This window comes from Pygoscelis adeliae, unplaced genomic scaffold, assembly GCF_000699105.1.
Source record: "Pygoscelis adeliae isolate BGI_AS28 unplaced genomic scaffold, ASM69910v1 Scaffold63, whole genome shotgun sequence".
NCBI lineage: Eukaryota > Metazoa > Chordata > Aves > Sphenisciformes > Spheniscidae > Pygoscelis > Pygoscelis adeliae.
In genome coordinates this window covers 2,695,771-2,722,544 of record NW_008824414.1, presented here as the reverse complement: position 1 = coordinate 2,722,544, position 26,774 = coordinate 2,695,771, and the positions used below count along the sequence as shown (strand labels likewise).

The 26,774-nt window shown below is 40.6% G+C and overlaps 1 protein-coding gene across 1 annotated transcript in view; it reads left to right on the top strand.

The window, feature by feature from the left end:
* The window catches only part of IQCA1 (IQ motif containing with AAA domain 1), a 102,404-nt gene that overhangs the window by 53,085 nt on the left and 22,545 nt on the right, over positions 1 to 26,774 (top strand). Inside the window, exons 9-16 of the mRNA XM_009320845.1 lie at positions 2,306 to 2,381; positions 8,714 to 8,820; positions 9,034 to 9,129; positions 10,441 to 10,451; positions 15,917 to 15,970; positions 18,763 to 18,845; positions 21,709 to 21,816; positions 25,216 to 25,415. Of these exons, the coding sequence (XP_009319120.1) occupies positions 2,306 to 2,381; positions 8,714 to 8,820; positions 9,034 to 9,129; positions 10,441 to 10,451; positions 15,917 to 15,970; positions 18,763 to 18,845; positions 21,709 to 21,816; positions 25,216 to 25,415 (735 nt within the window). The remainder of the gene's footprint in view (positions 1 to 2,305; positions 2,382 to 8,713; positions 8,821 to 9,033; positions 9,130 to 10,440; positions 10,452 to 15,916; positions 15,971 to 18,762; positions 18,846 to 21,708; positions 21,817 to 25,215; positions 25,416 to 26,774) is intronic.

The following is a 26,774-nucleotide window of genomic DNA, read 5'->3' as shown; positions in this document are numbered from 1 at the left end:
ATCTAAGAGCAGTTGAGAAGTATTTGGAAAAGTTCTAACAGCAGGACTCTTATTAAAATAAGTATAGGCTATAAGTCATAGTGATGCAGGCAGAAAAAATCCCTGCTCCTAACTTCACTTCTTAAAGAAAACAGAGTTTGATCCCAGAAGGAAATTTAAATATTTCTGAAAAGCCTGATAGCAATCTTTAAAAAGGCATATTTGATATCAAAGTAACTTTGTTTTCTTTTCTCTGTAAGGTGCTGATTTGGTTTCCCATTGGACACCTAATTAAAAAAAAAAAAAAAACACACAACTTCAGCACCGTATGATCCCTTCTTTTCAATAGCAGAACACATGTCAGACCAGCCTGGACTGCTTCACCCAGCAACATGCTGCAACCTGTCTCGCTCACCAAACATGAGCAAGGCTGTGCATCCCTAGATTTCACCCAGAAGTGTTTAACCGTGAGAAGCATTTTGTCCTTAGTGAAACCCATTAGCAAAATCTCCATAGCAAAAGTGCACAATGGAGTCGATTCAAAATTTTCCCTGCTGTTGAATGAGAATCACCTAGCGTGGGCTAGGCTTTGGAAAGCTTCAGAAATATATTCAAACTGTTATTTCCATATCTCTGCTTAGATTGAAACATACACTCTTGGTTCAAGGTGCCTTAGCACACAGAACAAGCATGGAATCAATCAACTGAACATAGAAAAATACCTCAATTGACTTCAAAGGAGAAGAAGTTCTTTATATTACATTGACTCATGCTGTTAATAGAGGCAAGAGGGAATACAGAACAGCATTCTGCACCTGTCCTTTAGACACACAGTGGTTTTGATTAAAATCAATGAAACTGACACAGCAATATTATTTACATCAATGTATACAATCATTGAAGCTAGTAATTAAAATGATTTATTGGCTTATTTGTAACAATAAAAGAAACATTAACGTGTCCTATGCTATTAAGAGGGTAAAAATGAATAGCCCATTTTTAGGCTCTTCTGGGGTGGGTGTTTTTTTTTTTTCTTTGCTTTGTTTTAAATAGTTAGAAATTATCGTTATTTCCTCTTAGAACATCATGATTTAATCATTTTCTATAAAATATCATAGGAGAATGTTAAAAGGAATGTCTTCTGCCTGCTGCAAAAGATCCAAGGATGAATCTCAAAATGCCACACTCTGCAAAAACTGAGAATACATTAGAGTAACCGGGAATTTGAGCTCTGGGTGTCAAATCCTCAAACTTGTGCTTATACTTTACCCAAACGGTTCTTGATGTTTAGTCAAAAAACTCCTGACTCTCTTTCAAACGTATCTATAGAGCTTAGGGTAGAAGTGATAAATGTATTTATGTTTTGCATGTCCTTCTGGGCCCAAACTTTAATTACTGTAATAATACTTTAATTAAAAACAGATATTTAATAATTCACATGACCCGGCCACAGCTGTATCTGCTGATAGCAGGTATGCAGTGGCACCTAACTACAGAGGCATATTTAAGGGTTTTGTTTCATTTTAGTTATTCCAGGAGCTGCACTTTATATCTTACTGATAACCAGTGGGTTACAGACTACACATTGGTTGGCAAAGCCTGATAAAACTCGTGTTTTCTTGCATAAACCCACATTCACCTCCTCCCCAAACAGTGATCTAATTTCCCACTAATAACTATTACCTTATAAAATTTTGGGAACTTATGACTGATACAACATGAAGAAACTTTCATATTTTTCTGACAAGTTTTTCTGTCAGAAATACTGGTTCAATGAAATTAAACTATTTCAGGAACACGTCAATGTCGTTTACTTTAGTCAGGAAAATGTCAAAATGTTTTGAAAAAGTTGAAACAAAATATTTTGTTTTGCAAGATACACCAAGATCACTATTTTTCTTTCTGATTACAGATTAAAATGAGGTTTCAACAGTTTTGAATTACCCACAAGCTGGGAATTCCTTTTCGGGGGGAGGGAGCAGCCCTACAATAAGAGTAACTGAAAAAATAGCAAGGTAGTTTCATTTACATGTTGCAAGTCTCCTACCTATATTACATGTTCCAACAAGCCTAAGTTTAATTCTTGTCACCTCAGTAGGCCAACGGATGAACAGACACCCCCTCTCTTCACTCAAGGGGATAAAACTTCCTTATAGCCTGCTAGGAAGACTTTTGTTGATGAGACAACAGCATCTTATTCCTCAAATTGAAACAAATCTTTAAAAATCCAATTAAAATTATGACTTCTTTTCATACTTGCAAAGTTTCTACATATTAATATTCTGATTTTTCTTTTCACCCTCTCCCACACCCACCCCCAATCTAGGAAGAAGAGGAGGGCTGGAAAATGGCTCCCAGTAATTTCCTTTCAATAATGGAGGAAGGAAACAGTCAATACAAAGGTCAGTAGAAAAAGATAACAATTACAGCTGGAATGTTCTTCTAATTCAGCTTAATCTGAATGTCATTCCTATAAGGTCAAACAGTGCAGCTGCCCAAACTATAGCACATTATAGAAATGAGGACATTAGATAAAAATGGTATTTAGGAAGGGAGTTTCTCAAAATCATCAAGATAATCATACAGGAAGGTACATTTCTATATGAGTGAAAGTGGCCAAGCTAGAACCAAAGTGCTTTGATGTACATGCAGGGGATTTCTTGGATTTTCCGAGGGCAACAAAAATACCATCTGAATAGCAAATAATCCAAAAGCACTATACTGGAGATCAGGCTTCAGCATCAATGTTTTCATGTTCCTGTAACTCTTTATCCTGTCTTCCTCTCATTCATGGAAAGTGTCCATGGATTCATTCACCTACCCAGTCGACACTAATCAAATTATTTTTTATTACATGTTTTAAGAGGAGGATCATCTTTCCAAGCAAGGGCATGAGAAATGGTGCTGGACTATGAATACTTGCTTCATTCAAAATATGTGTTAACTTAAACTAATGGCTGGCTGGTTTTTCACTTTGAGGAAGCATCCAAAAGTAGGGTTTTTCAAATTTAAAAAAATAGTTTTCACAAAAGGACATCTTGCTCTTTTCCATATCTCTTCTATCCTCTCCTCTACACTTGATGCCTTTCTCTGTCTCTTAAACATTTGTCTTTAGCGTACGCCCTAGATACACAAATGAGTTAGCAATGACTTGTGCTGGGCCTGGAAGTGAGCACAGAAGTCTTGCACTTCTTTAAAATGGAAAGGAGCACCTGCCCCATGAACTGTAAGTGAACAGCACAATAGGACTCCAAAGGTCAGATCAGGCAAGCCAAATTGGTGTCCTTGGTTGCAAAAGCGTGCCTGATCAAAGCTTTCAGGGGTTATTTTTGCTATATTTCATGCAGATTCTATTCTCAAACAATTATTAAAAACTTCTTTTCTGCTCTCTACTCTGCAGAGTTAGTGGCTTGCTAAAATTCCTCATATGAACAATCTCCATTATTCCCTCCAGTTGACAAATTACTGGTATCAAGTTTTCTGCCTGATTTGTGTTGGCCAGAGAGAAAGAAGCGTACAACTTACTTGCTAAATATGCATCAGTACAGTTTTGCCTGACCTCCAACTTCTAACAATTCGGATTTTCTTACACATTATAACTCATAAGGCAATTTTATGGCTGAAGAGGAGTTTGTCCCAGACTCTACTCTTGAATGCTACATCAGAACCCCATTGAAGTCAGCAGGAGTGTTAGATAAGGATCAAATTCATCTATGCTTCTTTTCTTAACTGGCCAAGAACATTACCTGTGCTTTTCTAGGCACTCAGGACGAAATGGCACTTTGTATCCCAAAACCAGCAATAGGAAGACCAGCATTTCCCATCCAGCAAGTCCCAAGAGCAATGAAGGAGCAGTGTAGAGGCCCTACCTGTTGTGAAGTAGCAGAAAGAGGGCAGGAGGGTTTTGCATTGCTACATAGGCTTGGCAATCTGCTCATCCAGCACTCTGCTAATGAGTAGGTGGTATAGTAGCTATGCTTTCCAGTGCTCCCACAGCACTCCTTGGATCCCCTGCTGGGGCTTTGCAGTCAAACAGGCTTCAATACAATGCTGAACTGCAATTCATAAACTCCTTGTATTTGTGCAAGTAACATTCCTCCAGGATGTAGAAAACGTGTGGCTGTAACCTCAACACAGGGGCTTTAAACAGTTAAACAGTGTTTCCCAACATCCCAGTGGATACCAGTGTTGGGAATAAAAATGCCACAGAAGTCAATCGGTTAGTTTAATAGGAATAGAGACTCCCAGATTTCATAACTATCTCAAGTAATGACAAGTCAGAGGGTTATGAGAGGGCGGGGAACACGTTTGTCACCCAAACTGTATCTGAATACCAGTACTGCCATTCCTAACAAGATACCTGCTTTGAGCTCTGCAAGTATGTAACATTTTGGGGTTACTCATGCTAACTTTTCGCATGAAGATGAGTGCTGAACTGGGGGTGTTGTGTTCCTGGATATCTCACAGGGCCTCCCAAGGGCAACTCAGCAGCCTATTAACTGTCTGTGGAGCCTCTGTTCCTATTCAGGCACCTGAATTGGATGCCTAGAGCCAGTCAGTGTGAGTACCTCCATCTCCCCGTTATGTACTGGCAGCACTTGCAGGTACGCTGCAATAATATGCTCAGGTAAGTCAGGGACAGGCAGCATCCTTTTGTGGTAGATAAAGACTCCAGTCTGGCATTCAGAGTTAAACACCAATGCTCATCTCCAGCCCATCCTGCCAGAGCTGACAGCTACTCCCCTGGCTCTAAAGGCACATAAGAAGGAACCGTCTTCTGCACAGAGCACAACCAGAAATCCTCAGAGTGGAAAGAACTCTCTTGCAAGCTTCAAAGAATAGCTGCAGTTCTGTCTTATGCACAGTAAGAGTCTATAGCTGTGCAGTTAAACTTCAGGTAGGTGTTTTTTTTCCTCCTAGTGAACCAAGTATTCAACACTATATTTATTTTTAGTAAACAGCTGTTAATTCCTCCATGCAGCACAGTCCCCTGCCTCATTCACAAGCACTTAGTGCTTTTTATTGCAGGACACTCCTTATCACAGTACTACCTGGTGGTTGTTCAGAATAATTTTACTTTTAAGTGGCCATGGATAAGCTTCCTCTTTTCAAGGCCTCCAGAATCAAATCTAAAACAACTTCTGACCACAACAGTGTAAGCAGTTGCTTGTATTTTAAATTTTAGCCTGCTTTCATTTCAGTAGCAGAATTGTTTAGGGGAAAAAAAAAAAGAAAAAAAAGAGTTTTGAGTTTGGTCTTTCTACACTGAGAACTTTTTTCTGTTCTTACGTAGAAATAGCTCAGTTACTATCACTATTTATTGCTTGTATTTTAAATTTTAGCCTGCTTTCATTTCAGTAGCAGAATTGTTTAGGGGAAAAAAAAAAAAGAAAAAAAAGAGTTTTGAGTTTGGTCTTTCTACACTGAGAACGTTTTTCTGTTCTTATGTAGAAATAGCTCAGTTACTATTTATTAGTGTATAAATCTCAAAAACATCACTGAAGTAAGGGAGCTTGATTAAGAAAGGTTTATATCAGATACCTACAATAGAATCATTTAAAGACCCTTATGAGTGTGTCTAAAGTTTACCTAAATGATAGCTGACCAAACAACAAACATTTTTGTTTTGTCACACACACACCCCACCAATAGTTACAATTAAGAAAGTCTTCCCATCCCCTGAAACTGGTTGCTTTGTTCTTAGGTTAAATATTTAAAAAGCTGTAGGTCAGTTTTCAGACATCTAGGCATTTCAGTTACAGATTTTTCCACCCCAATTTCTGCCCCCTCCCACCTCTACCAAGCTAGAACTACTACCTAAACTTCACTGAATTCATGAAGACTTTTATTCTTCTAGAACTGTATTTGGCAGTTTTGCTAGTTACTAACTACCTTTGCCAAGCCCTGTCTAAAACACTTATTTTATGTACTGTTGTTGGAAAACAGCCAGTTTTTGTGTGACATCTACTTCTGCATTGGAACAGCAAGAGTTGGTGGAGCAAACGTAAGCAGTCTGAATCATTAGCTCTGTCTTCCTGGGTTTTATTCTTGCAGTACCCTGTGCTGTGAGGCAGCAATGTGCTATTTTCCCCGTTATACAGATGGCCAGCTGATATTTGACTTGCTCGGTGTTGCAGAGGATATCCGAGTTCAACCCAAATACCCCATGGCCCAAACTTTAAGATGTGATGATATTGTGCATTTTTAACCAGGCATCAAAAGATTCAAATCCTTTTGCCAGGAGATTGAAAGTAGTCATTTTAAGAAAAGCTTCAGGCTTCAGATAAATATATTTCAATTATTAGTCACAAGCTGTTCTCTGAAATTCAGGGATGTTGGAATTACCGACTAGTCTCCAGAGTGAAAACTAATACTGCCAAGATGGTGATGTCAGCAGTCAGTTAGTGGACTGGGCTGTCTTTTAAGTCCTGAACTAGAGAGGTATGCATACATCCAAAGATAAGCATGCACTATTTTAGAAGAGGTGATATAAATTGCACTGCATACACACACGCACAAAAATAGCTCCCGTAGCTGGATGACCCTGTCTGTAACAAAACACCAGGCTTTTTTGACCAGCCAGTGAAAACACAACATCCTTAGCCTCCTGACCTTACTTTAAAAATAACTTTGAAACATTTTATTGATCTATAAAAGAACAACATAGCTTCTAACACCTATGAGTTACTGATCTCTTTCTAAAATTAGGGACCTCTAACCTAGTGGCTAATAGACCACTTGGAAAACTCGTTGCCAGGTAATATCAAAGGCAGCTGCCTAAGCTGTGGGGACTGTCACTGGTTTGCCTGCAGTGGATATCAACCACTAATCAATTTACAAAATGACAATAAACAATTATGAAAAAAACAGAATAAAAATCTATGAACCCCTCTATGAAAAATAAATATCTAAACCCTAGTACTCCTGTGAAAACATAGCACTTGCAACCTGTTGACCCAGTCAGGAAAGTGTTTTAAAATTCATATAACTCCCATGTAATATCCTCTTTCCCCAAGGCTGAAATTCCAGGCTGGCAACCCTGGAAGAGGTACCTTTTAACTAGAGCAAATCAGCTCTCCCTCTTGAAATATTACGTGACATCTGTCATGCCGTCTGATGACCCGCAAGTAATTTAAAGAAATTAGTGTCCATACCTTTGAGTTTCTTTCCTCATTACCAAAAAATCCACTGTCCTTGTCCATATCTACCATTTTCAGTTATGAAATTAAGACTACTCGCCTGCAAAAACTATTCCCTATGTGTAAAGCCACAAATACTCTGCACGTAATTGGACCCTGAAAATTCGTAGGGGATGGAAATAGCAGCCAGTATTATATTAACTGCACTAAAACATGAATGATCTCGTATGGGTATTGTGAAAACCTGTCATTTATTGTGCCTTAGAAATGGTAGTGGGTACAGGCAAGAGTACCCTGTACAAAACAGATTCATAAAGGAGCCTCTATCTTAAAAGTGGGAAGCTGTCATTTTAAATCGTCTGGAAATTGAATTAGCACATACTACTAGAGATTAGCTGTCATTTATAAAGATACTATCAGGGCTTAAAATGCAAGGAAATGAAAGATATTAATTGCCCTCCTTTAAATTAGCTCAAAAAAATGTAGAAGGAAGAGAGGTGTTTCCATTTAAAAAAAGGTACCTTTTGCAAATACCAGAGAATTCAGATATGCACCGAGCTTGCCAGACTTCATTTAGTTTTCTTTCTAAAGAGCAAATTGCAGTTTGCCTCAACAAAAATAAAGAGCTGCACCTCAGGATCATTAGCTACTTTATCATAAACAGGGGGTTTTTTTGATCATCAGTTCGCACAAGCTTGCTTTCTTCCTGGAGTTTGGTCTCCTTATTACTTATCTTTTGCACAACACTAAGAAATAAAGGTGCTGTATCAGGTAGGCCTTGTCTCTTTCTGGAAAAGACTTCAACTGCCTCTCAATTACTGCATCAGGCTTAAAACTCCCCAGAGTTAAAACTGTGTGACCGTATGTCACTTGGGGGTTGGATGCAGGTTATTGCTCTGTCAGACTCACTGTCCCCTCACACTCCCATTTCCCCATGTTCTCTGTGCAGGCTTTTATGCATATTCCAGTGCGCCTGGCCCATATTTCAGCCTCATATGAATTACTACAAAGGCTAACTCGCAAGGTTGCAACAGCTTTAACTTAGTATTAGATAACTGAGGAGAGAAGGAAAGCTTCCTGGTTTAAATTAAACACCTTCCTTTGGTGCCCAAACCTGCATTATGCCAGCCAAGGGACATGCATAGAGAGCACACTCCTCAGGACAGGAGTCATCTTTATGACTTCTTCATGGTAAATATTTAAGCACGATGCTGTTAAGCGGAGAGAAAAAGAAAGCCAACATCAGGCACGATATGGTTCGGCTGATACTGTACTACCTGCTCTTGAAGATGAACAACACTCCAGGCATTCAGCTTTACAACCAGAAAATGACAACCTCCATATCCCACTATCCTCCTGAAATCTGATACCAATTTACAGCCCAAGGCAAAAAAAAAAGTTAACCTCAAGATTTACAGATCCTAACACAACGGGGCTCTGAACTTGGTAAGGGTCCGTAGAGTCTGTTACTTTCATACAGCTAATAATTTAATAAAAGCTGCCTGCAACTACCTATTTTTTGCCTCCAGAAGCAGCTGGAGAAACCAGTGGCTTCTGTAACTTTTTTCCCCTTTTTTCTTTCTTTTGGATAACAGCCGCTTGGCAGAACAGAGACAAGGGATGTGATTTTCTCCAGGATCATGACCCGGAGCTGATCAAAGAAGAGAAACGGGAAGAAGTAGAGGAAGAGATCAGAGTGCAGGTGTGCTTACAATAGTAAGAGGACACTAATAATGTGCATTGCCTGTGTATATTTCTCTACAGCTGTAAGAACTGGCCCTGGCATAGACCTTACCTCCTTCCAGAGTCCCTACTATCTGTTCTTTACCTTAACACTTGTTTAGCTGAACATTTGTCTGAGGTGTGGTGGCAGAACAGAAGACTTAGAAAGATTTAACTGTGTGTGTCTGGATAGGTTGACGAATTGATGCAACAAAAACTGGAGAACCTCAAACTGGCTGTGGATGGAGAGAAGAGTGACAAAAAGAAAAAAGGAAGAAAAAGTGAAAAGGTAAGAGCAGCAAGTTGGGAGAATTCAGGGTAAATATCAATTCTCTGCCCAGATACAGTGGTATTCAGTGCAAGCCCTAGTCTCACAGATACCAATATCAAAATGTCTACTCTAAACATTTACTGAATCTTAAGTCAGAAGCATTTAAAAATCTATTCACCTGTGGCTTTTTTCAGGGCCTTTTCCTTTAGCTATTATTATTCCTTAACCTTTATAAATATTGCTTAGGACAAGTTGAACTATTCCAGAGATAAATCATTACAAAATAGATCAGATTTTCAAGAGAGAGACACACCCACTTGAAATCCCATGGTCCAGTCAAACAGGAAAATCCAAGCAGTTCCTCTCTTCAAGGTGGCAGGTTCAGATTAATACAGACTTCCAAGGAAGGCATGGATCTGGGTGTCAGTAAGTTTGCCAGCTGCCGGCTGTTTTCCTTCTAAATGAGGACTGGTTAATGTGTTTCAAAACAGTACACCAAAAAAAATTCACTTTGACTGTCTTGGTGTGACCTTTCATTTATCTGTAACAACACATAGATCACATAAAGCCAGGTACACATTGTTTAACTACATTACTACTAACTGTTGAAGTGTTTGGGAACTCGCAATTAAGCCAAGTTTACTTAAGCATATAAAATATGTTAAAGACATATGTTATTTTAATGCGTTACCCACTGAAACACAGCACACATCATGTTCACATGTAGTTTCACAGCATTACCATATGCCAAATTCCACAGCTTGCGGTTCCCTGAATTCCTTACCCAAGCATTTAAACTATAGATCATGTCAGTGCAAAATAACTCAAAGCTTACAAACCCGACCATTCAATCAGCAGATCCACTTAAAATCCTTCAGGGCAAATAGCAAACCCTAATCTCATGTTGTATTTCATTTCTGTAATCCCTTTAGCATGCAAATACTTGCTGCTGCAGTACTTCTACTCAAATTATCGTTAAAAATGCTCTTTCACCTGATGAAGGTGCAGGGGCAATTTAATAATGCAAGACTGGAGTGACTCTGAAAACTGATACCAACTGGATTGCTAAATCTGTTTCAAAAATAGGGAGGCTTAAGATATACAGACAAAATATTGCAACAATCTTCCCAAAGTCATCATGAGCAGATGCATTTAGATCAGCTGGTCAAAACTGCTTCAAAATGTCACATTGGAATTCTAAAGCTTTATCTTAGGGATGGTTTTTTTCTCCTTCAATATAATGTTGGAATGGTTTTGGATGGAGGGAGGTCATTTAACTTTTGTTTTCCCAAATTGTGCCAGTAGCCTGAGAGAATGAGGGGGGAGAAGAGGGGAAAGAAGTACTAATTAAATAATACAAGTTCCCTAAAGATTTTCTCTGAAAAAAAAAAAAAAAAAACCAAAACAGTTCTGTTTTAGGGGGGGGGAATGGAAGGAGGTATCCAGTTTTTAATCAAAACACATCTTTCCTGTGCAAAACTATTTGAAGTGTCCAATCAGCATTGGCAAAGGCTTTTTCTAATTTGTATTTGCATAAATATCTCAGCCCATAAACCAACACAGCGTGTGCATACCTGTGCACACAAGTTTCAGATCTGCTTTATGAAAATCTGGCCTATATAACAAAGGTAATAGGAGCTAGAAAGTTTTGAAAGCAGCTTATTAATTTGTTATTCAGCAAAAATGCTCTAGTTTTTCCAAGGCATGTGTTACCACATCGTAGGTGCCATACGTCTCCCCCCAACTATGCAATGTGAAACAACAGTGGGTTTGGATTCTCATTGTAGCCATGAATACATCTGCAGCATGATGTAAAACATTTTTTTCCCCTCCCAAAAGGGATATTCTGGAAAGAAAAGCATTCTCAGGGGGATTCAACATTCTTCAGAGAATACAAATCTTTTTCTGCACTCTGACAGTGGGGAATGGGCAGCAAGGGTTATTTCTTTAAGTGAACTCTTACAAGTGGAGTTTTCTGTCTAGGGACAGTTACCCCAAATTCACAATGCCACATTTAGCCATCCCCTCTGTTGTAAGGAGGGATTTCTTCTACTTTCTTTGCAGAAAGACATCACAGTAGAACTGGGCCTTTTTTTGTTGTCAGGGAGCAGTCACTACCCAGGGGTGCACCGGATAGATGTCCTCTGCCTTTTCAAGCACACCTTAGGATAATTAGTTTACAACTTTAAGAAATTCTGCCAAGTCCATGTTAAAAAAAAAAAAATCTGACTCACAGGAGAGAATTTGAGTTTGAAATCCTGTTTGGAAGCCCCTTTTGTGGAGGATTCAGCAAGGACTTTTTGGAATTAGACTCTAAAGGAAAAGCAGAAGCTCCCTCCCATTCAGTGTTTCAGGTGGCTCAGGTCTTAGAGAAACAAAATTTAACAACTCCAGGCATGTGTGTAGACCACTCTTTTATTTCCATGCACTGTACTTTCCGGGCTGAACTTTATCACTGGCTCCCAAACCTTCAAATACCACTTAATACTAAAAGCTGACACTTAACCCTATCAAGAATTACTCTTACTGTCTCTGAGATAAAAAGCCTATTTGCCACCTTTGTGGAAGAATCATTTTAGGTGGAAGGACAAATTGCTCTTCTCATTACAAATGAGTCTCCAGACCATTAGGCTGGTATGGAAATACCTTAACTAATCACATCGCAGCTAGTATGCAACAAACCATACTGCTATCATTTGAGGCAGTGATATGATATCATATGATCTCACATACCTGTATCCGTGTTGGAAGCATCTCACCCCATTTGTCCTTACAGTCCAGCATTGATGGGGTATAGAGCACAAGTATTCTCGTTCAGAGACACACTGTGCTGCACTCTTATTGCTCCAGATAGCTCCTTATCTGATGATTGTCGCAGGACAGAGGGTGAGGATACAACAGAAGCAGAGGAATGTGGTTCAACTCTGCTGCAAATAGCATTTTTCTTCACTGTGCACAGTGGCAGCTTGTCATCTGCCCAGCCATGTTTCAGCAAGCTGGGATTGTAAGCACCTGTGTAAAGGCAGGCTGAGGAAAGATTTGAAGGGAGATTGCCTCCATATGGCACCGATGTCTAGGAAAGAAACATCAGAAAGTCCAAGTCCCCACCCAGCCTAGCTAGAGCCTGCTATAAAGCACCTGAAGTGAAAGAGAAAGGGCTAGCATTTTCCAAAGTAAGTTGGTGGCATCCTCGTGCCAGTGCAAACTTTTCTTAGTGAAATGTTGTTCTTCTGAGTCCACCCCTTTCTGCTGACAACCCAAGCTTCTGATTTGGGTGGCTCAACACAACCCACCAGCTTTACAAGTGTTTCTTCTAGATGGATGCCACGTACGCAACCATGGTACCCAGAGGGCTTAGCACCCAAGGGTGTTTCTGTTGGAAATTTGCAAATACACAACTGCAGACCTGGCTTCGCACCCAAAGTAAGAGCTGACAGATCAGCTCTGCAGTTACTGACCTGAAGTTACATTTGAGTGCTTATCAGAGTGCTTTTTATCAGGCCTATTGTGCTGCTTTTCCTGCTCTGCTCCCCTAAGGATTTGCTTCCAATCCAACTGCAGGTAAAACAATCCATTGTAAGCGAACCCACCCACACATACACAAAAGGCATGGCCCAAATTCAGAAAAAACAAAGAGGAGGCATGGGAACTTAAGTGTGTAAGAGTTGCTTCTGAAATAGGCCTTGCTAACATCTCAACCCAGCTTTGGATATCCCCTTTTGATGCAGCTGGACAGTAGCAAAGAAAACCACAGGAGATTAACTATAGCAATGGCTATGACAGGAGTATTGACATCAGTCTAAAGACTTGATAAGAGCAAAGCCATAATGAATAAGGCTAGGGTCAGAATTGAAGAAAGGCTAGGTGTGAGGACAGCGACTCGCAATCCCTGTTGGATTTTCTGTAGCTGATGGAGATTAGCACCTACAGTTCTCAGCCAGCTGTCAGGGCTGTAACCTCTTTGGCTGTTGAAGCTAAATCCAACAGGGACAAAAAATTAGAGCCCCTCATTTAACAAGGGCTTAATAATCAGTGGGAACATCTTTGTCTAAGGGCTTTTTCAGTACAAATATCAGAAGCTGCTCTCTATATCTTGCCATTGCCAGAAAAGACTTCTCAATCCAGAGCGGATGCACACACAGTGCAAATCTGCATTTGCTCAGCCTCCCATCCAAGCATCACACACGGTCTAAGGAATCCACTCAAACACCTCAGACTGCTGCTTATACACTGTCATTTCCCTCAAACCACAGAAGTACTTTCCTCTCATTACTTCTCCACATACTTGGTGGCAGTAGCTGCAGACAGCTGATGGCAGCAGGACTTGTATGATTCACAGCCAAAGACACAGGTCCTGCAGTTCCAATGTGGAACAGTTCCCTCAATGCGACATTTTGGCTACTCTCTCCCTTCTGGTGCCAGAGACTCTCTGCTCTGGAATCTGGTCTGAAATCAGGTCTGTGTTTGCTTGTAGCAAGCTCTGAGCTACTCCAAACATTTTCATGAGCCCACACAGTAAGACAAGATACCACACTGAGCACGGAAGACAGTCTTCTGTCATCCACCAACTAATAGCTAAAGCAGTTCACTACATGTGACTTAGCAAAGCAGAAAATAACCGAGTAAATGGATGGCTACACAGAAGCTAGACTGACATTTCAGAGATAGAAACAAGGAGATTTCCATTATAAACGATGAGCATGTTCACATTCATTAAACATTATCATTTTCTAAATAAAAGCAGTTCCCAATAAGACATTTTGGAGGAAAGCCATTGTCTACAATTCATATTTCCCCTTATCGCATCTCAGTGTTTGCCAAATTTTCCATAAATGCTGATGTTAATTAGGAAAACACATTTTTCCCCTGCATAGTTCATTTTTGTTTTGCTCTTGAGTTACTTTATTGTTGAAGCTGCCTTGAGGACAATACCAGTTGGCCAATAAATTCAACATATGCTTAGTGTCTTTACATAGGTAGAAAAGAGCTTTTCATCCCAGTCAGACCCCATGATATGTAATTTTAGCTTGTTGGAAGAAAGGTTAAAGAGACAAAGCTGGAGGAACACCAGAAATAAACTGCTGACAGTCTCAATATTTCCTCGGTTGTTAAAACAGCATGGCATATGCTTTGTTCTTCCTGTTCCTTTTCTTTAAAGCAAAACCCCACCGGCACATTCTAACGAGTATTTGCTGCCAAGCTTATTTATGTAAAGAAACCTGAGGTGTAGTTCTGCAAATACAGAGTTGTTTGCATTATTCTAATCCAACACTTAAAAACCATCACCTTTTCCCAATTAGCTTATCCATATAGTTCTGGGTTTAATTTACATTTTAATCTAGATTATCTTTGTTGCATTGTAAACAGTAACAGGTGATTGAACCATGGGTTATTTACATTGCAACTGTCCTTGAAAACTTACAATTGATATATTTCTGAACACTGCTGATCCATTCTAGAAAAAAAAAAAAAACAGCATTTTCCAGATAATTGGATAGGATTTTTTAACTCAACAACATGGCCTCTAGAGTTCTGCAGAAGTATTCACTATTACAAAAAAATAAAGTACACAACTGTATTCCCAGGAAAGCAAACATAAACTTTTGAAAAGAATAAGCTGTCTTGATCAACTAAGTATTTAAGCACATGCTTAAATTTAAGCCATTGAAGAAATCCCGTGGTGCACAAATGTCATTGTGTAAATAGTTCCACTGAAGTAATTCTAAAGTGCTTTGCAAAACTTAAGTATGGACACCGGTGGTGGGCACTAACATGGATTAATAATTCCCTCTCCACTACTAATTATCCCTAACCATATTTATGGCTTGTGAGCTGTAATTAGTGGAGGGACTTGACTTTACTGATTCACATCTTTCTTATTTATGTTTTCCATGGGCTTTTTTGCAGTGTGTAAAGAAATTAGTCACACAAGTCAAAATCTTCCCATAGTGAAAGTGTGGTGAAAATATCAAGAGCAGGTCCTGTTATTCTGACCTCTTCAAGGTTCTTCCCTGAGGCATTAGGAAAGAGAAGGCAGAAGGATGTTAGGAGGCTAGCCAGAGACTCGGGAGGATTGGTTTCAGGTCCTGGTCCAGCTATAAGCACCCTGCGTGACCCTCAGGGAAGCTGCTTATATATTTTACCCCAATGTAAAAAAAGCATGAACAGTCTCTGGAGCAACTACTTAGACCCCACACCCTTTTCCTTCCTGCTTCCCTCTTGGGTAAAGACCATACCCACTTAGCCACAGAGTTGTGCTCTAAAAAGGAAGGAGAGAAGAGTTTTCTCTTGGGGCAAATGACCCTGGGATTCTTTTGTACACAACCTCAACTGGAAGGAGTGGGACTGATTGCTTTAAAGTACAATGCTCTGGGCACTCACCGGGGAGGTGGCAGATGCAGGGGAGGTGTACAGGCTCCCTGAGCAGCTATATTCTAGAAGGAAGCAACAGCCACCAGGTTGCTTCATACAGGATCCAGTTCAAGAGCACCTGCCATAGGATCTGCATGAGATTTGTAGGCTGGACAGAGCTCCTCAGGCAGGGGTGCTTCACCTCTCCCGTACCTTGGTGAGGTAAATAAATAGGAACATCTCCTGTGCTTTTATAAATGGGGACATGACTTCCTTCCCTCAGGGCATTCAAGGGTATGATTTTTCCCTTTGGGTTCCTTCAGTAACAAGGGCCACACTCAAACACTGAAACATCTGCTGTTCTGACCCTCACTTTGCTTCAGTACATTCAAAAATACATATATGGATTAATGTCACTAATTCCAGCCTGTTTTTGTGGTCCTCAGAAAAAAAGGACAACCATGAGGAAAAAGATACCCGAGATGGAGGAAGATCTAACTCCTGACAGGTAAAGAGAGAACCTGTTTACTTGAGATTCAGACGATGAGAGACTGCATCCTCTTTGCATTAGATATGCTGTCAACCCTTTTAGTTTTTAATTACACAGGGAGCATCTCAACATTGCTACACTTATCAGCATCAGGGGCCCTAAAATAAAACCTCTTTATTAACAGCTATAAACATCCATAAAAAGCCTAGACAATAAAAAAAATCTTTCACAAACTTGAAGCACATACGCTTTAGCTAAAACCTTTTTTGCATTCCCAGTGAACACTACAACCTTCCCACTGCCCCTCCCCGACTGATGGCTTCGCAGCACCACAAATAACACGGCAACAAAACACTGCTTTAACAGTACACAGCACAGATCTTGTTTTTCCCCCCCATCTTCAACAACGCATACAAATTAAGATCCCCATTCTGCAACAACACACCACTAGAGCCAGTCTCCATTAACTTCAGTCAGGTTAATTCCAGTATGCAAAGCTAAGCACATTTAACATTTAGGCAGGATATCGGCCCTGTTTGCCTCTTTCCCATCCTCTCTGCAGGTGCAGAAGCACCTGGCAGTTTTGTTGACTGTCAGATTTTCCATCCCAGCTGAAGCCTGATAAGGGAGGCTGCAGACAGGCCCCTATACTCTCTTAGTCACCCTTCACATCTTAGGTAAGATGTACATGTCATATAAATCAGTCTTATTTATCAATAAGAGTTCTGGCAGACCTGGCAATTGGTGTATTCTTGCTCTTTTAAGCACCCTTATTTTCTTTGGAGGATTTGAGAGGATTTCTTCTTTTGACGTTACATTTTCAGTGGGGTCATGATGCATTCACTGATAATCCAGCCATTTTTCACCTGTACACATAATACAGACACCTATGCAGAGGTATCACTGCTGGGACCTGCTGATCCAGCAGCAGGGCAGATGCAAGACCCAGCTCCTAAGAGAGCAGGGCTGGAGAACAGCATGAAGACAAACACACTCAGTCACTGCAGGAGGAAGCACATGGGATTAACCCCACAAATCCATTTGTACGAGACATGCACAGCAAGACCTGGACTAGGTCATTTGGGTGCTAGCACTACCCATTCAGTCAATGATCTCTTTACCTGCTTTAAAATAAAAAACCTCTCCAAGCAAATATTTAAAATATACGCGTCATGGATTATAACAGAGCATGACCTCTCTTACAAGAACAGTGCCAAAGTCTAACAAGTATGCATATATTCTGTGCTTTTAAATTTACTCTTGCACATACCTGCTTCTTATAAACAAACTTAATACAACATACAGCCATTTCAGAACACAAGCTTTTTATAGCTGCCTTTTAATCAGAGTTTACGTGGCATTTTGGCTCCAGTACTTTGCTCTTCCCTGCTGAGCAGGGAAGGAGGAAGTATTTCAGAAGTAACCAAGAAAAGCTCAGGTTCATCTCATTTTTGACATGGTAGAGGGGGCACAGGGGGCTTTAGTCAACAGAGACTGATCACATCACACTTACTTGGAGGAGACTCAGGGCATGCATCATTAAGCTTGCACAGTAAAAATAATAAGACGGGAAAAGTAGAAGTCATGCTCCCAACAGAACTGTCAGGTTAGTCCCATTCTACCTTCTGCTTGTTTTATGATGCATACTCCAACATAAAATCACTGAGAATGAAAGCAAGAGTCAGAGTGGCAAAATCAACGTTGTTGAAGGTACGTTAAATTTTTATTTCCTTATTACGACTCCTATATTAATTGTGCCACTAACACTGCATAAACATAAAACTTCCCAGCTGAAATGGAAAAGGGCTGCAGACCTCAAATTATATATATGGTTTTGATGAGAGTTATATTAAATATTTTTATTGTAGCAATACCAGAATGTCCCAAAATTAAGATAGGCGACAAAGACACAAAAAGCTCAGATGTTGAAGGGAAAGGATGTGAAAAGTGCACAAACAGTGAAAGACCTAGAAAGGTTCAAATCAATATTGTTTACACTAACAACGTAAGAAGAATTTCCAACAGGCTTACTCATTTTATGTAATTCTTGAAGCAGTATCAATCTGTAGAACCCAGTGCCAAAAATGTCATTGAAATTAATATTTAGATAGAACTCCAAAAGAGAGACTAAGGAGAACATCCACACCAATAGAAAACTGGATACACATGTAACTGTATTAAATCCTCAATTACTGGGAGCTATTCCCAACCACTAATGGAGATAGGAAGAAGCCGTTCCACTGGAGAAGTTATGCCAGTTTCCACTATGTTTTTCCCCTCATCCTCCTTTGGCCAGCATCACCCTGACACTGCAGTAGATGGACCACTGGTTGCTCCAATGGAGTTATTCCCAGTGTGTTCCTGACGAGATGAGGCTGTCTATTGCAAACAGAATAAGTTCCAGGAAGAATTAATGAATTACTACTAATTGGAAAGCTAAGTGAATAGGTATAGTAGTGCTAGGATTGCTATTATTATATAATTTAAAAATAATTTCACAGTAATTGATATTAATGAGTCTATTACACAAGTCATAACTGATCTTGCATCACCTGGAAATGGGTAATGGAATTGGTGTGAGAGGGAGCCATGCAGTGTGTGAGGTAATAAAAGAGATTCCTTGCCATAACGCAGAAAACTGTACTTATTGATTTCATATTGATGGAGCTAATCACCTTTACTTCTGAGCTACAAAATACATTTGTAAAGCTGAGGAAGCATAAATAACTCCGAAGCTAGTTCAATTCTTGAAGGACTAAGCTTTTACTTACAGTTCCCTAGAATTTCTGAGTGATGTCTCTTGCCCATAGGACCATCGATTCTCTGTACAGAGAACTAGTGGAAGAAGGATTACTAATAAAAGCCAAGACTGTGAATCTCTCCGATTATGTTGGTAAAGTACACATTTTACAGCTAATATGGTTTTTATTCTAACCAAACCTCCAGCCATTCAGTGTTCACTGACCCCTACTTCCAGTCAAGAATGAGTTCAAGAGTAATTATGCTTTCAGGACTTTCCAACTTTAATATCTAAAGCCATGTATGCAAATCAAGTCTGTTTCTGCAGGGTGCTCAGTGCCTTTCACTTCCGCTACAGAAACCAGGACCTGTTTGTAGAGCTGGTGCTTAGCTCCAAACACTTAACACCTGGAAGCCTTCAAAGTTTTTGGATGTCACAAGCCACACTGAGGTAGAACCAGGACATCTTTTAAGGAGCACTGGCCAGGCATTGGCAAGACAGTGCAAGTCTATCAGACTAGGGGTCATAATCCATCCAGAACATTTCCCAGAGAACAGCAAAAATCGTACCTTCAGCATTTGTTCATTCAGCAGAGAAGACTCACCCCCTTACCTCCACCTCCCTGACTGCCCTCGAACTTCGAGCAGCGCTTTGAGGCATGTCCGGCCCTGATTTGAGTAAGATGTGTCCCTGCCTAGTTCTGCATTTTATAGTCCTCTTGCCCAGTTTCCGTTACCTGCAGCTGCAGTCAGACATGCTTGCCCATGCTCTACACAGACCAAAAAAAAAAAAAAAAAAACCAACAAAAACACAAGCCACTTGCAGGCTGCACAGGGGTCTGACACCATCTCCAAAAGCATTTGGTGACATACAGTAAAGTCACAGCAGCCTTAGCAGCAAAAAAACCAAAATTCAGTTGTTTCAAAGGCCACCGTTATTTGAATTGCAGACATCCAGAAGCCACAACATCACTGGCTGTTAGTATACTGTGTATCTGAGCTAGAAAAGCTGGATACTCATACATCACATCTAAATGCCATGTTTATATAAACTCTTAGAAGAGCCAATTACTGCCTTCAGAGTCTTTGCCTGTTCTGTTGCAGGCTGAATTAACAAGTATTCCATCCATTTTATGCTCGTTAAAGATCACGAAGTAAAGCAATAGAAGATTTTCATTATTCCTTCATTCACCCAACCAGTACCATCAAGGTCACTTTTGTCCAATAAACATTCCCTACCACAGATGTTTTGAAAGCACATCTTAGCCAGTGGATAATAATTAACAGCTGGTAACATCAAACTTGGAAGCAGGCTGAGATTGCTTTGGGCCATCTTCCCTTGACCCTAAGGTTTGAAGCCTTGGCTCCTCTGCAGCATAGAGCAACACAAGGGCTGCTCCAAATTACACTAGGAATGTTCACTTCCCAGCAGCAGATGATGTTAGGCACAAAAGTGCAGAGTCTAGTGATATTCACCTGGCTGCCTACACCCATGTCACGTCCCCCCTGGTTCCCAGCACAGATGCTGGCCCATGCAGACCAGGCAGCAAGGATGTAGCCCAAACTGTCAAAGCCAGCTCTTCCCCACTCAAAACTTAGTCATGCTTCTTGAGCTGCCAGAACAAGATACAGAAAGCATTTAAAATTGGCCTAGGATTTGGACTTTTTTTTTTTTTTAATACTAAAAAACCTCCCCCTTTAAGGTTCCAAGGACACAAGTCTGCAGAACAGTAAGTCCTCATCTGCTCTGCTCTTACAGGGCTGAAGTCTAAGGAAGGTCACTTGCTCCCAGTTCCTGGGGAAAGGACAAAGAGTGGAAGTGTGCTACACAGCAAGTAAAGGCACCGAAACGTCCCCCCTCTATGAAAAACCGACATCACTGAACTAATTTTCTTGGTGACCTTATCTAAATTAGTCAGAGAATATCCACTGTGATTTATGTTCAGTTGCAATTAAACCCTTTGATGCCTTCTAATTAAATCTGTGAAGATTAATTCCTATCCAGTTCTTTTGATTTCTCCTTAAATAAAAGATAAAACCTGAAATGAATTTTATTCTTCAGAGGGGAGGGGGCAGTTGCACCAGGGCTTGTCTGCCTTTTTGCCCCCAAATTACAACTCCACTTTCTCTCTTGACCATTGCTAATTTACCTCTGCTCCAGAGAGCTCTAGCGCTCTCCCTTTTTAACGCCAATAAAACATAATATACTATTATTTTTCAATAATATTCACCATAACGACATGTATTTTATGCTAAAAAAATAATAATTGACTACATTGTCACAACTAGTTTTCTTGCTTGTGGCCCATCCTTCTGGATCTTTGTTGCCTAACATGTCTTGTATATGGACTTTGACAGGGCAAGCAATGTGATTATGGCTCTGTAACAAGAGCTGAGGCAAGATTAGATCATTTCAGTTCACGTTAGGGATTTTTAGTTTTCTTGGGTTGTTTTGTGGAAGGTTTTTTTTTTTTTAACAAAAAAGGTGAACTGCAAAGCAAAGATCCCCACCAAATTAGATGACACACTTAAATGTCTAACATAGTGAAAAGCTGAGATGTGATGCAGCCAGGGGAAATGCTTGTTAAAATATCTTTTTCCCCCTTTTTGAAATCCTTTTGATAGAGTGTAGTTCACTGGGATTCCAGCCCTGCAGAATCCCAAATCTAGAAATCCTTTGCCAGCAGTGTGATTTACGGTGCTACTAATGATTCTTCTCCACAAAGTTTCTTTAAAAGGTTACTTGAGACAGACTGCTCTGCTAAACGCCTTCCATAGTCTGGAAGGGAAAGTCCAGAGTGTGTTTAACTTCATTTTCCTTTGCAGTTCACCTTTCAAATTTCTCAGGGCCACATTCCACAACAATATTGCCCTGTTTGAGTCCCTGTCCCTTGACGGTCCTGCGTTTGCTGAGAGCACGTTATATTGGTATTCTATGGTAGTTTTTCATTACTTGAGTTATGCGTTTTATAACAATGCAGTGTCACGTTTATTAAGCCCATGCTTCCTCCCTACAGGCGAGTACAGCTATCTGGGGACCACACTTCGTCAGGTAGATATAGAGCCAATGCCCTGTCTCGCGGATGTCAGACAGCTAATAGCACTGTATGGAATATTGCCATTAGGTAAGAGCACAGCAAAAATTACTAGAGGGCAGAATACAACGGCTTTGCTTCCTGTCAGTAACATGCATTTTTACTGGCTTTGACAGGCCTTGATTAATCGTAATCTAAAGCATTTTGCAGTATAATTGTTTTTCAATTAAGCCTTCTGAGTGAAGACCATATCATTTTAATAGTGCATAAAGGAGCTTGCACATGCTATTGTCAGGTATTGCATTTCCATACCATCTCTGTTTGCATGTTAACAGTTTGTGAATGGCAGCACATAAAAGGAAATCACTTGGGAAAGATAATAGCTAAAACAAGCTCCAGTGATCAAAATTAATCAAGTTAAGGGAAGGGCTAAGGTTGCAATTTACCTTTTACAAGCTGGCTAGTGTTACTCAGTACTAAACAATGCAATCATTTAAGGAATTAGTCTGGATACATTTTGTACATCAGAGAGAACACTTTTTAAATGCCCTTGCAGTTTTAATGCCAGACTTAGCCAATATCTAACAAGGCTTTGCTGGGTCAGGCTGTTTGCTTTTAATATAAAATCTATCCCATATTTTACTTGGGAATGGCATTAAGCCAAACTCTAGTGATTGCAAGAAGTGCCTGTCTCAAGGACGTCTACTCATACTTTGCTTGCATCCTGTTCCATTCCTGATTGGATTTTAGGGAGATTTTAACTAGGCATATCCTCCCCCAGGCTGTGTCATTGTCTGCTCATCGCCTTTATAGAGCAAAATAGCTGACATCTCCCTGCCTCCCATTCTGGCAAATGGAGCAGAGATGACACAGAGCTTCTGCTTTTCCCTCCCCTTTGCACGCCTTCCACAAAGACCAGTGCTTGGGCTATTCTGTACGTACATGCTCTGTGGCTCTCCTCAGGCATTTTCTGGCTCCCCCTGTACCCAAAGCGGGCTCAAAGTGTTGTAGAAAGCTTGGTGCAATAGTGCACAAGTCTGCTTCATTTGGGTTTTTCAGGAGGAGGAGAAGAGTGCTCTTTCTGCCCTACAGCTCAATCTGAAGAGTCAGGTTAACAAACAGGATGCTAGCAGCACCCCTGCCTTCAATCTAGATGGGGCTCTTCCCATCTAAAACACTCTCAGCTGGGTTTGGGTAAACCCTCAGGGTTTGGCTGCAAGTTCAACCGCAATCAGCTGAGAGAGCTCAGCAGTTATCCCTGTCTGCACTGACTGCAACGTGGTATTTCACATATAACTCCTCCAAGGTTATGTTTTAACACCATCTAATCTAGTGATACCAAGCCCCAAGACACCCCCAAGGCAAGAGGAAAGAGAACCCATAAATTATAAAATTGGCTAAAAATCTGGGATGAAGATACCCTAGACTAGTTAAATAAACAGAATATATTTGCAATAGCAGTTTGAAATATGCCTTCAAGTGGGGGGGTAGGGAGGGAGATCTTGCATGAACCAAGAAAGAGGCACAGGAATCGTTTCACCTTTTGGGTGATATGTTATGGATGACATTTTACTTAATTGTCTCAGAACTAGTTAATCATTATATAATTCTGTATGTGTAGAAGTGAAAGTTTTTCTCAAAGTAGTCACCTGGTGGCAAGGAAGGCTCCAGCTTAAATGGCATTGAAAAAATTATAATCAGCTGAAAGGAGAAATAATAGTAGAAGATATACTTCATCTTTAACCACAGAGGAGTCTGCTGCTCGCCTCATAATAAATCTATGTGTAATAGTAATAGATTGGTATGGAACGACCAAATATTAATAAAGCCTGGGTGGCTGACAACTTCACTACATCCTGCACAGTGCTGAAATAATGGCATTCATCTTACCATTCGGTTCACTGTCATATATTTGGGATGTTAAACCATTAGGACAGAGATAGGCAGCCTGATTGGATTTGTTTTTAAATACCATTCTTACCTAGCTGTCCCCCTTAACCCAAAGAACTTTTCCAGGCTAAGCCATAGGGTCCCTCTGCAGCCTATCACTTTTGGGGCTGGTTTCCCCCACGAGTCCCATAGTCTGATAGACACCAGTCTCAAAGACCTTCAGAAGTAGTGGATGCTCACATAGATTTTCAAATCTGACTTTGTAACAACCACCAGTACTGACACAGGACAGTTTTAGGCATCGAGGCAGCAATGTTACTGGACTACCAGTGGGTACAGATAAAGCAGATGACATTTCCTGCTACTTCCATCTCTGGAGGTTCACCTGTACCTAATTCCTACAGTGACAGAGCTGCAGGGAAGACAAGTTCTATCACCATCAGCCATGTAAATCTCTCTCTGTGATTCTGTTTTCACAACACAGGCATTTCTGCTAGGCTTTCCCAGGTGATAGAGCATATTTCTTACAGCCCAGAATGAATTTACCTGGGGCAGACATAGAGACAGATTTAGAAATGCTGAGCAGTCATCGCTGCTGGCAGAGCAAGTGAAGCATAGCAACCTTGGCATTTGCTCACCCGAATAAAATGAGGGGAACAGAAAAGGATCCTCCTCCTCCTAGCAGATATATTGTACCTGCTCTGCAACATGCAACTGCCATGTTCCAGACTGGGGAATAACATTGGCTCCTGTGCAGATAAACTAACACTACACTCAGCAGGCACACGTAGAGGGGATAACAGCAGTGAAGGATTTTGGAGCAGAGCTAGCCTAAAGTGACAAACAGTCAGAGTCTCCAATGCTCACTGAAGAGCAATAACATTTAAGAGGAAAAATTACCCCAAAAAGGGAGGTGTGTGCAGAAGTTAAAGGACAGAAAATAAAACATACGGTAACATCTGGTTTCAAAATCACTGACAAATGCAGCTCCAACAGATAGTCCCATTAGTTTGTTTTCTCTAAAGATGGGGAAGCTGGAAAGTGTCATTTCAGACAGCAGGAGGAACGAATTCTGCTAGTCCTATGAGCAACATGAATCTACGCCCTTGTCCAATTGCAGAAAGTGATGAACTGATCTGACAGCAAATGCAAAGCTTAAAGCCACAGGTACATCTCTAACTCTACCTCTGCCTGACAGCTGAAGGAAGGCAGTTGTCCCTGTGCAGAGCAGCAGGCTTGTCTGTACACATAGCCACCAGCAGCAGTTACATTTCAGTGCTCTTATCTTGTGTCTGTCCTCAAAAATTTACCAATGAATTACCATTCTTTTAGCTTACATAGATTTAGAGCTGAAGTTTGCCCGTCAGAAGGTACAAATAAGGGTGGCTGAGTTTTGGTACAAACAAATGTTAACTCAAATGTGCTACAGTCACAGCTCTGGTTATACAGAATTGAACTCAAGAGCACTTGTGCCATATTAGGGAAACAATGAGTTCACATTGTAAATTATTTACAGTGAAGAAAAAAGGAAGAATCATTCCATTACCTTTATGGCAGACTTAAATGAAAGCAATAATAGTGCCATATGACTTTTTACAGGTTCCCAAACAGTCCATGAGAAGGCTCCTTTGGTGAAAGCCTTGTTACTAGCTGGACCCACTGGTGTTGGAAAGAAAATGTTGGTCCATGCCATCTGCACAGAAACAGGAGCCAACCTCTTCAACTTATCTGCTTCCAACATTGCTGGGAAATATCCAGGCAAGAATGGCCTGCAAATGATGCTTCACATGGTTCTCAAGGTACTGCGTTTTGTGTACTTCTCTACAAAGTTGGTTCAAGTTCATCGCATCTTTTGAGGAACAAATAGGGAATTGAATTGTACTTCCTCCATACCGAGGAACATATACACCAGTCATACAAGGGCAAAGCTGCCCAAGGTCCAAAGGACTGCCAACCCAATTTGAAATTCCCTCCCTGCTTTCAAGTTTTCAAAACCACTTGTTGACCGCCAATATGTGTGTGCTGGTTTTGGCTGGGATAGAGTTAGTTTTCTTCATAGCGGCCAGTATGGGGCTGTGTTTTGGATTTGTGCTGGAAACAGGGTTGATAACACAGGGATGTTTTCAGTACTGCTGAGCAGTGCTTACACAGAGTCAAGGCCTTTTCTGCATCTCACACCACCCCACCAGCAAGCAGGCTGGGGGTGCACGAGAAGCTGGGAGGGGGCACAGCCAGGACAGCTGACCCCAGCTGACCAAAGGGACACTCCACACCATATGATGTGGATACACGCCTGCTGATGGGAAGTAGGGAATGAATTCCTTGTTTTGCTTTGCTTGTGTGGCTTTTGCTTTACCTATTAAACTGTCTTTATCTCAACACACAAGTTCTCACTTTCACCCTTCCAATTCTCTCCCCCATCCCACCAGGGGGGAGTGAGCGAGCGGCTGTGTGGTGCTTAGTTGCCAGCTGGGGTTAAAGCACAACAGCGTGCACCGCTGTAGAGGATTTAATGCCCCTTGAGAAATCACTCATAGTAGCCATATTTTTCACATTAACATTTGTGCAAGTTTTGTGTTACCTTGAATATGAAAAGCATCATAGATAAAGAAAATACTGTTCTCTGTTTATATGCACATCAGTCAGGAATGCTTGCCATGCAGCATTTAATCAAATACTAGACTGGGGGTGGTTAAAAATTTCCTCTCTGGGACTGTTGCTGTAAAACAGCTCTCCCCTATACTGCTCTCTGTTTACCTATCAGCAAGCTTTTCAAAAGAGGGAATCCTAGTTCAGGATTACATTAACAGAAATGTATGAGAAGTCTGGAAATGAAAGAAGGCATATGAACTGTGAAGAACATATCCCAAATCCTCTTCAGAAAAAAGACACTATCCTGGCAGGATTTCTTCCACATTCTAAGTCCTCAGCATTTCTGCTAAGGAAGGAAGCTGGTAAACATTTCCAGACGAAATACTCTTAGCAAGAAAAAACACAGCACATACACTAGAAAAAGCCAAATACAATATTTTTCCAGTGCCAGAGGCCTACTAAAAGACTGAATTCAAACTGGCTTTCTCTGGGATTTATCAGATGTATTTTATTAAATCCAGGTTTTGTGACAGGTGCCTCCATCCTCAGAAAAGACAGGTTTCAGT